The sequence below is a fragment of the Elaeis guineensis genome, chromosome 10 (genome assembly GCF_000442705.2).
Source record: "Elaeis guineensis isolate ETL-2024a chromosome 10, EG11, whole genome shotgun sequence".
NCBI classification, from domain to species: Eukaryota; Viridiplantae; Streptophyta; class Magnoliopsida; order Arecales; family Arecaceae; genus Elaeis; species Elaeis guineensis.
Window position 1 is genome coordinate 42,525,327 of NC_026002.2, and position 15,969 is coordinate 42,541,295.

The 15,969-nt window shown below is 38.3% G+C and overlaps 1 protein-coding gene and 3 non-coding genes across 4 annotated transcripts; all 4 read left to right on the forward strand.

Moving 5' to 3' along the window:
• Nucleotides 1-6,074: 6,074 nt before the first annotated feature.
• LOC140852305 (small nucleolar RNA snoR26) lies at nucleotides 6,075-6,166 on the forward strand. Its single transcript, XR_012135208.1, has one exon. It is a non-coding gene; the product is annotated as a small nucleolar RNA snoR26 (small nucleolar RNA).
• A 36-nt stretch (nucleotides 6,167-6,202) lies between these two features.
• LOC140852307 (small nucleolar RNA snoR27) lies at nucleotides 6,203-6,292 on the forward strand. The gene has a single exon (XR_012135210.1). It is a non-coding gene; the product is annotated as a small nucleolar RNA snoR27 (small nucleolar RNA).
• A 142-nt stretch (nucleotides 6,293-6,434) lies between these two features.
• On the forward strand, nucleotides 6,435-6,522 carry LOC140852306 (small nucleolar RNA snoR27). Its single transcript, XR_012135209.1, has one exon. It is a non-coding gene; the product is annotated as a small nucleolar RNA snoR27 (small nucleolar RNA).
• A 6,755-nt stretch (nucleotides 6,523-13,277) lies between these two features.
• On the forward strand, nucleotides 13,278-14,901 carry LOC140852057 (uncharacterized). The gene is made up of 6 exons (XM_073244769.1): nucleotides 13,278-13,466; nucleotides 13,547-13,750; nucleotides 13,853-13,945; nucleotides 14,106-14,207; nucleotides 14,301-14,660; nucleotides 14,762-14,901. Exons 1-6 carry the CDS (start codon nucleotides 13,281-13,283, stop codon nucleotides 14,837-14,839), a joined length of 1,023 nt encoding a protein of 340 aa, XP_073100870.1. The 5' UTR covers nucleotides 13,278-13,280; the 3' UTR covers nucleotides 14,840-14,901.
• Nucleotides 14,902-15,969: the final 1,068 nt, after the last annotated feature.

The following is a 15,969-nucleotide window of genomic DNA, read 5'->3' on the forward strand; positions in this document are numbered from 1 at the left end:
CCCGACTTCAGCTGCAGGCAGACTTCGCCCGGACTCTTACGGGAGCCGGGCTCCGCCCATGACTTCACTTATAGGTAAACTTCGTCCAGACTCCTACGAGAGCCGGACTTCACCCACAACTTCAATTGCAGGAAGACTCAGCCCGGACTCCTACGGGAGCCGGATCTCATCTCCAACTCCAGCTGCGGGAAGACTCCGCTCGGACTCCTACGGAAGCCGGACCTCGTTCCCGACTCCGACTGCAGGCGGACTTCGCCCGAACTCCTACGGGAGCCAGACTCCACCCACGACTTCACTTACAGGTAAACTTCGTCCGGACTCCTACGGGAGCCGGACTTCACCCACAACTCCAATTGCAGGAAGACTCAGCCCGGACTCCTACGGGAGCCGGATCTCATCTCCGACTCCAGCCAAAGGAAGACTCCATCCGGACTTCGTCCCCGACCTCGATTGCTGGAAGGCTTCGCCCGAACTCCTACAGGAGCCGGACTCCGTCCTCGACCCCGACTGCTGTTAAACTTCGTCCGGACTCCTAAGGGAGCCGGACTTCGCCCCTGACTTTGATTGCAGGTGGACTTCGCCCGGGCTCCTACGGGAGCCAGATCTCATCTCCAACTCCAGCTGCGGGAAGACTCCACCCAGACTCCTATGGGAGCCGGACCTCGTTTCTGACTCCGGCTGCAGGCGAACTTCGCACGAACTCCTACGGGAGCTGGGCTCCGCCCATGACTTCACTTACAGGTAAACTTCGCCCGGACTCCTACGGGAGCCGGACTTCACCCACAACTCCAATCGCAGGAAGACTCAGCCCGGACTCCTACGGGAGCCGGATCTCGTCTCCCACTCTGACCGAAGGAAGACTCCGTCTGGACTTCATCCCTGACCTCGACTACTGGAAGGCTTCGCCCGGACCCCTACGGGAGCCGGGCTCCATCCTCGACCCCGACTGCTGGTAAACTTCATTCGGACTCCTAAGGGAGCCGGACTTCACCCCTGACTTTGATTGCAGGTGGACTTCGCCCGGGCTCCTACGGGAGCCAGATCTCTCTCCAACTCCAGCTGCGGGAAGACTCCGCCCGGACTCCTACGGGAGCCGGACCTCGTTCCCGACTCCGGCTGCAGGCGGACTTCGCCCAGACTCCTATGGGAGTCGGGCTCCGCCCACGACTTCATTTACAGGTAAACTTCGCCCGAACTCCTACGGGAGCCGGACTTCACCCACAACTCCAATCGCAGGAAGACTCAGCCCGGACTCCTACGAGAGCCGGATCTCGTCTCCGACTTCGGCCGAAGGAAGACTCCGTCCGGACTTCATCCCCGACCTCGACTACTGGAAGGCTTCGCCCAGACCCCTACGGGAGCCGGGCTCCGTCCTCGACCCCGACTGCTGGTAAACTTCATCCGGACTCCTAAGGGAGCCGAACTTCGCCCCTGACTTTGATTGTAGGTAGACTTCGCCCGGGCTCCTACGGGAGCCAGATCTCGTCTCTGACTCCAGCTGCGGGAAGACTCCGTCCGGACTCCCGCGGGAGCCGGACCTTGTCTCCGACTTCAACTGAAGGAAGACTTCGTCCGAACTCCCACGAGAGCCAGACTCCGAGCTCCTCTCAGACGGACAACTAGCCACCCCTCTCCGCCAGACACTCCAGCCGGACTTCGGCCGACAGGCCTGGACCCTCTAGCAGGCCACAGCAATGGCCACGACTCTGCTCCACTTTCTGCGATGGATTTCGCGCGGCTCCATCACTCCCTGACAGACCGCAATAATGGCCACGATCCTGCTCCACTTCCTGCGACGGATACCATGCGATTCCTCCATCCTCTGGCAAGTCGCGACAACGGACGTCGCTCTACTCCCCGCGATAGACTCCACGTGGCATGTCCCGATGATAGCCACGATTCCACTCCACTACTCTTCGCAACAAACTCCTCCTGACCATGGGCAGTCCACTGCCGGACGGTTACAAACATCGCTATCAGTCTGTTGCTCCCTCCGCCTATAAAAGGGGGACCCCAAATACGTTATTCTCTAAGCTCTCATTTTTACCTAGAAACTCTGCTAAAATTTCCGTTCGAGCACTCCATTCTTGTTGAGGCAGAGAACTGACTTGAGCGTCGGAGGGTCTTGCCGGAGCAACCCCACCTCCGGTTTAGACTTCTTTTGCAGGTCCCGACGGCGACCGTGACTCCCTCGACTCCAGCTTCTCCGACGCAGGCAGATTTTTGCACCAACATAGATATTGAAGGAAAAAATATTGACTGATGTTTAATTGGTATACAAGAGATATTTAAGATGTATTCATTCTATATGAAATATTGTATATATCATCATGTTCATTTTAGTAGATCTTGTTTCTTTGAAGCAATTAAATCAGTATTGTATTTATTATTTGATAATATATGTTAACTTATTTTTATTTCTATTTGTGAATGCTAGGTATTATCATACCTCGACACAGATGATTTAATGATATTGAGTTGCAGACTTTTCAGGATGGATCATCTTTTGATCAGTCCTAACAGTCGAGATGGCCACAACAAGCCGAGGCTGATCCATCATCCGCATAGCAGTCCGAGGGTGATCCTTTTTTATCTACACAACAGCCTAAGCCACAGCACAATCCTCCTACTAATGAGGATGCTATTATGGATAAGATACACATCCAAGATAATTTAATAGAAATATTATATATTCATGACTATTAAGATATACGTATTAATTTTTGTTGGATTTATAATATATTTTTTTATTTTATCTATTTGTTGTAGATGCATCTGGGAGAGTATGGATTAGACGTGGATCCATATGGGACAAAAATATCTAGAATTTAGCTAAGGGTGAGAGGACCATCATCCAGTGCAATTAGATGGGACAGCTTATCAATAAAGTTGTCAGATTATTGACGAACTTTTTTAGGGACTATTACATAAAAGGGTTAGCTTTGGCCCTTGAACTATGCAAAATAGAACGATATGCTTCCTGTATATAAACTTGAGATTCTATGAGTAGTAAAGATAAAAAGATAACTTTATAATTTATGTTAATTTATTTATAATAAATTAATTATATTGTTTAATAATCAAATATTTTTCTTTGCTTTGTTCTAGAGTAAATTTGCACTTCCTCCAAATAGCCATGAATGGGTAATAAAGTCCTTCAATTGAAAAAGGAAAGAATTCAAAGCAACATTGAAGAGGGACTACAAGAGAGAGGGATTGGCAGAGGACGATATTGCTTATATTTGTCCTCCTAATATAGATCCTCATCAGTGAAGGGATCTTATTCATTATTGCTTTTTCGAGAGGGGACAGATAATTATATACACTTATCATATATCTTATCTTATGTTGATTACTAATGTAGATTGGTTATCTGTACAAGATATATCACATTCTTTATTTTATTTTGTAGGCATGTTCTACTATTGGTAGAGCTGCATGAGCAACTTTGTCTATTCCTCATACATCAGGATTCAAGAGCTATGTACAACGTAACAAGAATTTATATGCTTCTTTCAAAATTTTTAGCATATTATAAATTTTTTTAGACTAATTTACTGTATATATGACCCTCATGCTTCTTAGTGACATTAGATAATGATACTTATAAATTTTATTGAAACAGTTAAAATTTATCAATTAAAAGTTATAGATTATATATTTTATAAAATTTATGTTTACTATAGATGGATGAGCATGGGAGGAAGTTTGGTCAGGTGAAGTTCTATGGGATGATGATTCATGTTTATTGAGATGATCGTTTTGTTAGTGATGAGTTGAGAGATATATTTGTATGTATTATAATCATTTAATACAATGATATATAATTTTATTTTTAAGTATAAAATTGAGTATATATTTTTTTTGAATATAGAAGAAAACTACATTTCTTATTGCAAAGCATGTCGATGAGTCCTTAGCATCTACGAAGGTCATGAGTCGTGTCAAGGTCCAAGTGATGGCAAAGTTATTGAGACCAGACCGTTATAGTCGAATGAAAGGTTATAGAGTTGGAGTCACCACCATTTATTTGATGTACATCAATACACTCAGAATACTAGAGAGAGCTCTAGCAATGTGGATATTCATATGCTTGAGGCTTAAATGGAGGTGTAGATGGAGGCATAGATAAAGGGTAGTTGGAGGCACGGGTGAAGGCACTGGAGAGATGATGAGGTAGAACTATGATACAATGATATCCACCAAAAGATCTTAGATTAATTAGTTGACATATGCATTACAGACATTTGTCGACTCTTCTAGGATACATATCTTATTATATTTATATTTTTCATATACTTAATCATTTAATTTATATTATGATTTCTCAATTACTAAATTTTTTTTTTGTTGCAAGCTCCTGATAGTTCCAGCAATCGTAGAGTCAATGACAATTATGCTCCTACAAATTATTGATAGCCCGATGTTCTATATTTTTTTTTTAGTTGTATTTCTTACCTTTGATTATGGATTGTAATTATGGACGATGTAATCATGACTTTTTTTATGTTATATGGAATGTTTGTTATGACGTTATATTAGTATTTAAATTTTTTTATAAATTTTGGATAAGTTTGTATATTGATTATGATGTTATATAATGTGTTTATTATGATTATGTTGGTGTTTGCATTTTATTATAAATTTTGAATAGATTTATATATTTTATATAAATTAGTGTATTATTTTGAAATTTTTTTTTGAAATAAAATATTGCTAATGCTTTAAACATCAGTAACCAATAATTGCCGATGTTAATGCACGTTGGTAAATACATCAGAAACTTTAAAACTTACTGACGCTTTTACAAAAGCATCGGCAACCACTTAGTGACGCTTTTGCACATTGCAAATTTATAAAACTTATCGATGCTTTTTAAAAGCATCAGCAGATTGGTTTGCTTAGTGATGCATTTAAGCATTGAAAATTTTTAAACTTGCTTTGTCTTTGTGTCGGCAAATTTTTTTCCACTCTTCATTTATCGAAGTTTTTTTGATGCTTTGGTGGATGTCGAGAATAAATTTTGCAATGCTTATAAGGATCGAAAATTGATGATATATGCATCGATAAAGATCCAATGTATTGTAGTGGTGGTTGCCTTATCCGGCCTATGGCCGATTACTTACAGCGGTTGTATGATTTGAAGAGAGTGTGTGGCAGTTTCCTATCAATCTTTTGAATATGACGATCAAGTAGGAGTCGATGGAAGTATGGATAGACGGCTTGCCATGCATGCTATTGAAGGGATGGGGGTCGGCGACAGATGCATGGGTCGGCAGCCAATGTGCAAATAGCGTTCGTAGCCTAGATCGATATCCCATGCATGAAAATTGTCGACGACAAGGGTCGACGGCTGGTGTGCTAATCGACGACTAATGTATAAGTTAGCGGCCGACCTGACAACTAATATATGGGTTAGCGGCCACTACAAAAAAAAATAAAATTATCGACTTTTTTTTGCCGACGCTTTTGGAAAGCGTCGGCAGGTTACGCTGACCTGCCGACGCTTTTAAAAAGCGTCGTTTGTTAACGACGCTTAAAAGCGTCGTAAACTTTGTGCGTGTCAACGCCGATGCTTTTAGCAAAAGCGTCGTTAAATAAATAAAATACCGACGCTTGTTAACGATGCTAAAAAGCGTCGGTAGGTTCGTTTAATACCCCCCTCCTCCCGTGCCCTAATCTATCTACCGCCACCCCTTTAATTTCCACCCGTTCCTCCGCCGACCCCGGCCCATCTCCGCCGCCGGCACCGCACCCGCCGTCCACGCGCACCCGCCGTCCACGCCTCACCTCCGTCCGCCGCTCCCCTCTGCTGCCGCGTCCGTCGACGCCGCGCCCGTGCGGTCCAAGCCATACGCCGTTCGCCACCCGACCGGCCCTCCTCCTCCTCCTTCCCTTGTTTGGCTGCTCCAAGCTTCCCACCATCCCACTTCGCCATTCGGCCACCCCAAATCGAAGAGAAACAAAGCCTGCTCGGCCACTCCACAGAAATTTTGTGTGAGAGATTTCTTTTCATCTGTCCTTTTCTGTTCTTTTTGGTTTTTCTTTTTCTCCTTTTTCAATTTTTATGTTTGTCAGCGTCAGTGATGTTTAACGTCGTTTTGTTATCCTTGCACTTTGATTGCCGGTGAAGAAATTTTGCGGGAAATCATTGACTGAGATGCTTCTTTTATTCTTAATTTTATTTCTCTTGTGCTGTATCTCCGGATTAATGATGCAACCATAATCTGCGTTATGTTTCTGTAACTCCGTTGAAGGATTTGAACATGATGTGTATCTACTGAGATCTGGTAAAATAGCTTTGGTGTTTTCTGCAAAGATATTATTCTAAACATTCTGGGGCATGTTTATGGGTCGCAAGAAAATTTTTGGTTTGTTTCTTATGACAAGTTTCGAGTCCTGAAAGTCCCTTTCTTTTTTAGTTTATTTTTTCAATTGGATCAATGATGCCCGTAGTCCGTGTTATCTTTCCGTAACTTCGTTGAAGGAATTGAAGATGACACCGATCTACCGAGATCTAGTGAGACTATGTAAGGATGCTGATCCATTCTAGAGGTTCATGCATTTTTGTTATTCTTCCAGGTCCAATCCTTTGAGAATACTAACGCTTTTGGATCTTGCTTCCCCCCCTTCTGTTTTTACCTATTTTTGGTAATCCTTTTGTTGACTTCACTTATCTAGTTTCTAGCTTGCCTCTTGATTCAATACTAGAGTTTCTTTTCTATTATACCACAACTTGATTTGTTTTTATTTGTTTCAGATCAACTCAGCAGTTATCTGTGGTTCCTATTAAACACATCTGTGTAATTGTATGAAAATATGCTTATGCACCCACTGCCTGTTTATTTCACGGTAATATGTGGTAACAAAGAATCTAAGAATTCCTAATATGAATGGAGTGATGATCCATTCATATTGGGGTTTGTGTGAGGGGTTTCTTAGGTTTCGTTGAGGAGAAGGGCCTGAACTTTCCGTCTCCACAGATGTAACGTGATAAATTATTTAACTTTGGACCATCTGTTACTCTGTTCTCACAGCTTAAGCACATATGTACATGCATGAAACCAGGAAATGTATAAAAAGTTCTATCAGTTACATGTTTGCATACATATACATGTACATAGGTATATCACACTGCCCCATTTCCCTATCAGATTATTATATACATAAACAGATTAACCATAAGTCTGGGATCTAGTTATGAAGATTAGCTCAAAATTTACATATGAAATTCTTGGCAGACCTGAGGCTCTTGTCAACTTCATTAAACAATTTGTTTGTGAATGACTTGAGTTTGGGTCTCAGTTGAATATGCTACTCAAGCTTGGCATGATTATAAAACAGGTGAAGCTTGAGCCAGACTTCACTTCCTCGAGCTTGGCTTGTTTACATCTCTAGCGATCATTTCTAAGACATGATACTGATGAAATATATACATCCATAATTAGTAGTATTTAGAACTAATTGATGGTGTATTTATTATTATTCTTCGAAAAAAATTGTGACAAGTTCTTTGCATAGTCAGATTATAAACATGTATCTGTCAGATTAGGAAAAGGAATATTCGTGAAGGATCATGAGTCAGGAATCATTAGGCACTGATTTACTACTCATAACAATGCATGTTAAAACTGAATTATATAAGTCCAATTTTGGGTGCTGATATTGAAAGCCCAACCGACATTGACAGTGACTACCAGCTATTTAATTCACTTGGTCCTCTCAATCCCACTCATTATCCATTAACTTGATTTTTTTACCACATCATCATTATTAGGAGAAGATAAGAATCAAATTGAAGTATGTAGTATTGAAATTACTGCATCAACTGTATCATTGACGTCTTATATAGGTGAAAAAAGTTACTGTACTTCAATATATAATGAAGTAAAATGTTCAATGTATATTAATATTTTTACATATATAATGCTTTGATATATGGGATAGGTTTAGGTAAAGTCAACCGATTTGGATTCGATTCGATCAAATCAAAATTGGACAATAAAGATCATACATTAATGATTTAAGCCATTAGATATGATATATTATCTTAAAACTACTTAAACATCGAAAATCATATGATTTGAAGATTCCTAACTTATACATCAAATGATTAAAAAATATATTTAATTTAATTTAGGTTATCCAATTTTTGACTACATAATGCATAGAATAGGACTTTCTAAATCATATAGTTTTTTACGTACATACAAATTTGAGATAGTAGATCGCGTCCAACTATTTGAATCAACAATATAGAATCTTCATTATAAAGTTTTGATTTAACTGAACGTAAATCCAGTTACGATCGATCTCTTTCTACTTAAATTTTGTCTCTCTCTATATATATATTATTTCATAGTTTCATGAATCCTGATTGATTGCTTATCTGACATGTGGCGCTCGTTATGTGGCTGGACCCTGATATCGTGTGGCCTACGTTATCCTTATCTTCGTGACTGATGAAGACTAAGCATCTGGATTAAGTTGGGCCAAGTTTCTTTGTCCACTACTCCCCAAGTTAATATCAGGTATTAAATCAAGTTAATTATGAATTAATTTTAAAAAAATTTGCATTGCATAGAAACATAGACCCGTCTTTTGATTAATGTACATATTCTATTGTATCCGTACATTTATTTATTTTTGTACGGATAAAAGAATTATGTACATTGATCAATTGATTGTCCAGTATGGACAGTTTGGAAAATGTGAGTAATTCTATAGGTCATTACCATAATCAAATGGTATGCTGAGGGTTCGAAAAAAATTTCGAATGGTATTTTCTTTTTGTTCTTCCTATACGGAAGAACTAAGGGAAAATACTGTCGAAATTTTTTTTGGCTCTTGTTGCATATCATTTGATTTCTGCAATTGACCTATAGAATTAATGCATTTTCTGAATGGGATAGGACCTTCTTTACCTATTAGTTGATGATAGCAAGCATTTACTATGTAAACTTTATCTAGCTGTTATTTTTTTGGATTTTATGAAATGACTGATATTTTTTACTCATTGCATTAATATAGATTGTATAATTTTTTTTATTTTTAGATAAATTGCAAGTTCGGTCATTTTTATCCTACAATAGACAAAAGTTGGATAAATAAATCAAGGAATAGTAAAGAATATTTAGATGGAGTTTATGACTTCATTAAATTTGGTATGGAGAAAAGTAGTTTGAATGGAAAGATTTTATGTCCATGTCGGAAATGTGTAAATAGTTCTTCTTTAGATCTACAAAATGTTGAAGAACATTTGGTATGGAATGGTTTTTTAAGAGGTTATACCGACTGGATTTTTCATGGAGAATCTATGTTGCCATCATCATGTAACCAACCCCTGACTCATTTTGGATCCACTAGCCTAGAAGACAATTCTGCAAGAGATGATGATATAAGGGGTTTGATCACAGATGCTTTTGGATTTGATATTCAAAATTTAGGAGAATCCAGTAGTATACAAGAAACAGTTGGGATGTTTGATGGATGTAAGCATACGAAACGTATGCATGTTGAGGAGCCCATACATACATCTAATGATGAGACAGCTCATTATCACACCTTAATGAAAGATGCAGACGAAGAATTATATTCGGGTTGTACAAAATTTTCTAAGATTTCTTTTCTTGTACATTTATTTCATATAAAATATTTGAATGGATGGTCTGGAAAGAGTTTTACCATGCTGCTCAAGTTATTAAAGGATGCATTTCCAGAAAGCACTCGTTTACCACCATCGTATTATGAAGCCAAGAAAGTAGTAAAGGAATTGGATCTTGGATACGAAAAGATTCATAGTTGTCCGAAAGATTGTATGTTATATCGGGGTGAAAACGCTAATCAAGAGTCATGCAATGTATGTGGATCTTCAAGATGGATAACACAAAAAGAAGATCGAGATGATGTACTGAATGAATTGGATGCAACGCGGAGTAAAAAGAAACCGGCCAAGGTATTGCGTTACTTTCCTCTTATACCTAGATTGAAAAGGATTTATGCATCATCAAAAATAGCTTCATCAATGAGATGGCATCATGAAGGACGTACAAAGGATGAAATGTTGAGACATCCAGCAGATAGTCTTCAATGGAAAGCATTTGATGATAGGCATCCTGATTTTGCCTCTGATGTTCGCAGTGTTAGGTTTGGCTTAGCTTCTGATGGCTTCAATCCATTTCGGACCCTGAGTTCTACCTACAGCACTTGGCCAGTTGTTTTGATACCTTACAATTTGCCACCGTGGATGTGCATGAAACAATCATCACTTATCTTGTCAATGGTTATTCCAGGAGATAAGGGTCCAGGCAATGATATTGATATTTTTCTACAGCCTTTGATAGAGGAATTGAAACAGTTGTGGGAGGGTGTTGATGCATTTGATGCTTCCAACGGCCAAACATTTAAACTACGGGCAGCTTTGTTATGGACTATTAATGATTTTCCAGCATATGCCAATTTATCTGGTTGGAGTACAAAGGGACGGGTCGCATGTCCTTGTTGTGGAGATTCAACACATTCAATTTGGTTAAAACATGGAGGTAAATTTTGTTACATGGGACATCGTCGATGGTTGGAAGCAAATCATCCGTTTCGATTTCAGAAAGATTTGTTTGATGGTACTATAGAATTGGGATGTGCCCCTATTCCACCTTCTGGAACTGATGTTCATAGACAAATGGATGGCATGAATTACAGCTATGGTAAGCACTCAAAGTCCTCTAAAAAAAGAGGAAGGGATGATGTTGAAAGCTCAGTGCACGAAGGGTTACCAGAGGAAGTCAGTATCAGTACTATAGATGCAGAGGTGTTTCAAGATCCAGACAATTATTTCGAGGATGAAAATGAGGAAGACACACATATAGCATCTACACAATAGCCAAGTAAACATTTATGAAAAAAATGAAGTATCTTTTTTGACTTACCTTATTGGAAACATAATCTTATTCGGCATAATCTTGATGTCATGCATATAGAGAAGAATGTTTGCGATAATTTACTTGGAACATTTTTAAACCTTGATGGAAAGAGCAAAGATAACATGAAGGCACGTCTTGATTTAAAAGAAATGGATATCCGACAGGAACTTCATCCTAAAATGCTTGCTAATGATAGAATTTATGTGCCTCCTGCATGTTACACAATGTCTGCTCGAGAAAAGGATAATTTTTTGAGAGTTTTGAAAAGTATCAAAGTACCCGATGGATATGCATCAAATATTTCACGATGTGTGCATCTAAAGGATCGAAAACTTTCAAATCTTAAAAGTCATGATGGTCACATATTGATGCAAGATATTTTTCCAATAGCTTTAAGATCGTCATTGCCGAAACAAGTTGTTACAATTGTACTTCGATTATCGTCATTCTTTAAGGCATTATGTTCCAAAGTTATTGATCCTCGAAAACTTGATCAGTTAGAATCCGATATTGCAATTACACTTTGCCAGATGGAAAAGATTTTTCCTCCTGAATTTTTCACTATTATGGTACATCTGCTCATTCACCTAGCTTCAGAAGTTAAAGTTGGTGGACCGGTACATTATAGATGGATGTATCCTATTGAGAGGTATTATTACAAACCTTAAATCTTTTGATAATTTTATTAGAAACAAAAGCATACTGATATTTTAATAAATATTTAATTCTTGAAGGTATCTTGTGCGTCTTAAAGATTATGTGCGAAATAGAGCCTATCCCGAAGGCTCGATTGCTGAAGCATATATTGCGGATGAATGTTTGACATTTTATTCAAGATATCTTCAAGGTGTAGAGACTATTTTTAGTCGACCTCAACGGCATAATGACTTTGTGGAGAATGCAGAACTGTATAAGTTCTTAACTGCTGGAAAATTCTTGGGAAGAGCTGAAAGTATTGTACTTGATCAAAAATCCTTAGCACAAGCACATCGTTATGTGTTACTTCATAGTGACATAATATCTGACCATCGCAGGTTAGTATATTTAAGGAATGATATCAAAATTTAAATTTTATATTAGATATAATATTCTAAATGATATATTTATATTTTATGCAGTGAATTTTTAATTTATCAGAGACGAGCCAATCATAACATTCGTCCTAATGCAAGGATTTAACAGCGATGGTTGGTCGAGTTATTCCCTATGTGGCTTTCGAATCAGGTGTGATTTATATTTAATTATGGGATATATTAATTTTTGATACATATTTAATATCAGATAACTCAACTGCACTTCGTCATATCATTTTTTGTTAGGTATCAAAGATGATGGAGACAAATAATTCAGATGAACTAATAGCTCTTGCTCGAGGACCTAACAAGATTGTGAATAGATATAACGGTTTCATAATTAATGGCTTTAAATTTCATACTAGAGAACGGGAGAAATTTAGAAAAACACAGAATAGCGGTGTTATGGTGGAAGCGGATGGAAAATCCTATTATGGTGCACTTAAAGATATCTATGAGTTGGATTATTATGGAAAATTTAAAGTAGTACTGTTTAGATGTGATTGGATAGACATAAACTCACCAAGGGGTTTGAAACAAGATGCAAATGGATTTACACTTGTAAATTTTTCAAGGTTGATACACACTGGTGTGTTATTGAAGGATGACCCATTCATTTTTTCATCTCAAGCTCGTCAAGTATTTTATGTACAAGACGCAAAAGATAAAGATTGATTTACTGTCATCAAAACAAAACCTAGAGACTTATATGATATGGGAAACCAAGTGGAGGATGATGACGATGACACTTATACACAATGTATGCCCTACAATTTTGTGCCAGCTGATGATTTAAATGCTACGACGACGTTGGTTAGAACAGAATTCGAAGAAAACACTACTGCTTGATTGTTACTGGTAATAATTATTTATGATGTATATATTTTGCATTAATTATTATGTTATTTTACTCCATATATTAACTGATTCTACCTTTTATTTATATAAATGCTAGGTGACATCATGCGTCGCAGGGGACGATATGCTGGTGTGCAGTTCCAGTTTTCACAGACAGAGGCCGGTACGTCTTCTTCAGCACAGCAGCCTGAGGCCAGTTCAGCTGCACAGCATTCTGAGCCCTGTCCTTCATCATCAGCACAGCACGATCCTCCTGTTCATCAGCCAGATGATGAGACACACGTGCAGGGTATATATTGTCTTTCATGTAATTTTTTTTATTTCATTTTATATATATTTATGATATAGTTACTTTTATGTATTTTTTGCAGACGGATCCGGGAGAGTACGCCCCAGACGCGGACCCACAGTAGTGCAAGATGTGTGGCAGATGCGTGAGGACGAGAGGATTGTTGTGGAGTGCAATCAGCTAGGTCAGCCAATTAAGAAAGCTGCCTGCTTATTGACTTCATTTTTGGGGACCGTTGCTCGGAGGCCTCAGCTATGTCCGTTGGGCTATGCAAAATGGAATGACATGCTTCCAATGTACAAAGTTGAGCTCCTCCGAGTTATAGAGGTAATGAATTGATGTTCATACTGTATATTAATTGTTAATCATTTTATATAATTTATTTCATTTAACTTTTTTTTTTATAGAGCAAGTTTGTTCTCCCTCCATCCACTCATGATTTTGTAATGAAATCTCTCAACCGCAAATGGAAAGAATATAGAGCACAATTGAAGAAGGACTATATGAGACAGGGTATGACAGAGGAGGAGGTTGCTAGAAATTGTCTTCCTGATGTACCCCCTCATCAGTGGATGGAGTTGGTTCATTATTGGTTCTCCGAGAGGGCACAGGTATATTATCTGTTTATTATCTTTTTTTCCTAAATATTTTATAAAAATATTGATTTTTATTATATATTATATATATAACAAGTTCTTTACTTTATTTTACAGACTTATTCTGCTATTGGTAGAGCTGCACGAGCAGCTCAGTCTGTTCCTCATACATCGGGGTCGAAGAGTTATGCACGACTCCGACAGGAGTTTGTATGTTCCTTAAACTTTCATAATTAACTTTTAATTTTTATGTTGAAATATTTATATAACTAATATCATTATATATCGTGGACCATGTCTGTATCATGATACTCATATATTTTTTTAAATTATTATAACTGTTTGCTTAAAATTAAAATTATTTGTGTAGGAGGATGAGCATGGGAGGGAACCCGGACAAGTGGAGTTTTACCGGATGACTCATACTCATCAGGATGGTACTTTTGTTCGAGATGAGTCGAGAGATTTATATGTACGGTATTATTAATATTATATTTTTTACAATGATTTAAATTTAATTTTGTTAGCTATTAATGTATAACTCTTGTTTTCAAAAAAAATACAGGAGAGGGCTACATCTCTCATTGCGGAGCGTGACGACGAGTCCGCAGCATCTACGCAGCAGAGCCGTATCGAGACCGAGGTGTTCACAGAGTTGATGGGACCAGAGCGCTACGGTCGAGTGAAGGATTATGGAGTAGGAGTCACCCCCACTCAGTTATCTGAGGTTAGTAGATATACGCAGCATGCTGCAGCAGATGCTCAGGATTCACGCGTTCGCAGACTCGAGATGGAGATACAGGAGATTAGACAGAGTCGTGCCGCTGAGATGGAGGAGATGCGACAGAGCCGTGCCGAGATGCAGGCCATGAGGGGACAGATTGATCGCCTTACATCTTTATTAGAGATGTATGGTTCATCTCAGGTAAACACATAATATTAAATATATATTTTTGTATTAATTTAATGATTTATATATTTTTATTTATAGATATGCAAATCATGCTTTTGATATGTTTCTTGTAGGCTCCTGGCACATCAGGCACCCGTCGAGATAGCGGCACGTCACGTGGAGACAACGACGACCATCCGCCTGCAGATTGATATTATTTTATTTTTATTGTATTTTTATATTTATTTATATTACTCTTGATTGTAATGGACGATTAGTACTTTTTTTTTATTTATATAAAATATTATCTTTTGGTTTTGTTAAATTTTCTATTTAAGTTTGCTTTTGGTGTGAATGGTGGTGATTGTACAGGTGTGAATGTGGTGATTGTACAGATTTATGTTCGAATAATTGATATAATTTCGTACAGAAATGTATGTATTCTTTTTTTTTGTAGATAATACCTGTATTTTTTTTTTCTCTTAAAACCTTTAACGACGCTTATAAGCATCGTTAAAATTATTTTAACGACGCTTATAAGCGTCGTTAAAGAAAAAAAAAACCGACGCTTCGAAAAGCGTCTTGGTAGAGTGGATGACGTGGAGTCATTAACGACGCTAAAAAGCGCCGTTAAAATTGCATTTTGCGACGCTTTAAAGCGTTGTTAAAAATATATTTAACGACGCTTATAAGCGCCGTTAATGTTAAATTTAACGACGCTTTAAAGCGTCGTTAAAAAATAATGACGCTTTTAAAAAGCGTCGGCGCTTTTCATCTCCACTCTTACATAGTCGACGCTTTGCCGACGCTTTTTGAAGCGTCGTAAAGCTAAATAGGACGCTTTAAAGCGTCGTAAAATAACATTAATAGCGTCGTTAATGACCATTTTTTCTGTAGTGGGCCGACTCTTGGGTCGGTCGGGACCAAAGCTTGCCCATGTCTTTAGATTGGATACTAGAGTTTCTACCCATCACAGTAGACAAATAGTTTTTCTGATTGTATATATATATATATATGTAATAGATCAATATCAGCTATCATTTTGTTCACCCTTGCTAAATTCAGAATTCTATAAAGTACATTCACTACCAGAATACAAAAAAGAGGAGATATTAGGTCATCTTGTTTGAGCTCTTTCTTAGCTTGAATCCAATTGGTCGGCTCTCCATTGACGAGTGTCGATCTTGCTATCAAAAAAAATTATCTATATAAATCAAACCAAAATTTTCAAGATAGTTTGAACTAGTTTTCATGGTTTGGTTTCTATTTTGATTTTAAAAAATCAATTTAAATTTATTCAGTTTTATGAATGTCTCTAAACCGACGCAATGATGCACATTCC

Coding starts and splice junctions, on each gene's coding strand:
- LOC140852057 (XM_073244769.1), top strand. CDS start 13,281: ATGCGTGAGGACGAGAGGATTGTTGTGGAGTGCAATCAGCTAGGTCAG. Junction 13,946..14,105: donor CACGACTCCGACAGGAGTTT/GTATGTTCCTTA, acceptor TTATTTGTGTAG/GAGGATGAGCATGGGAGGGA. Junction 14,208..14,300: donor ATGAGTCGAGAGATTTATAT/GTACGGTATTAT, acceptor AAAAAAATACAG/GAGAGGGCTACATCTCTCAT.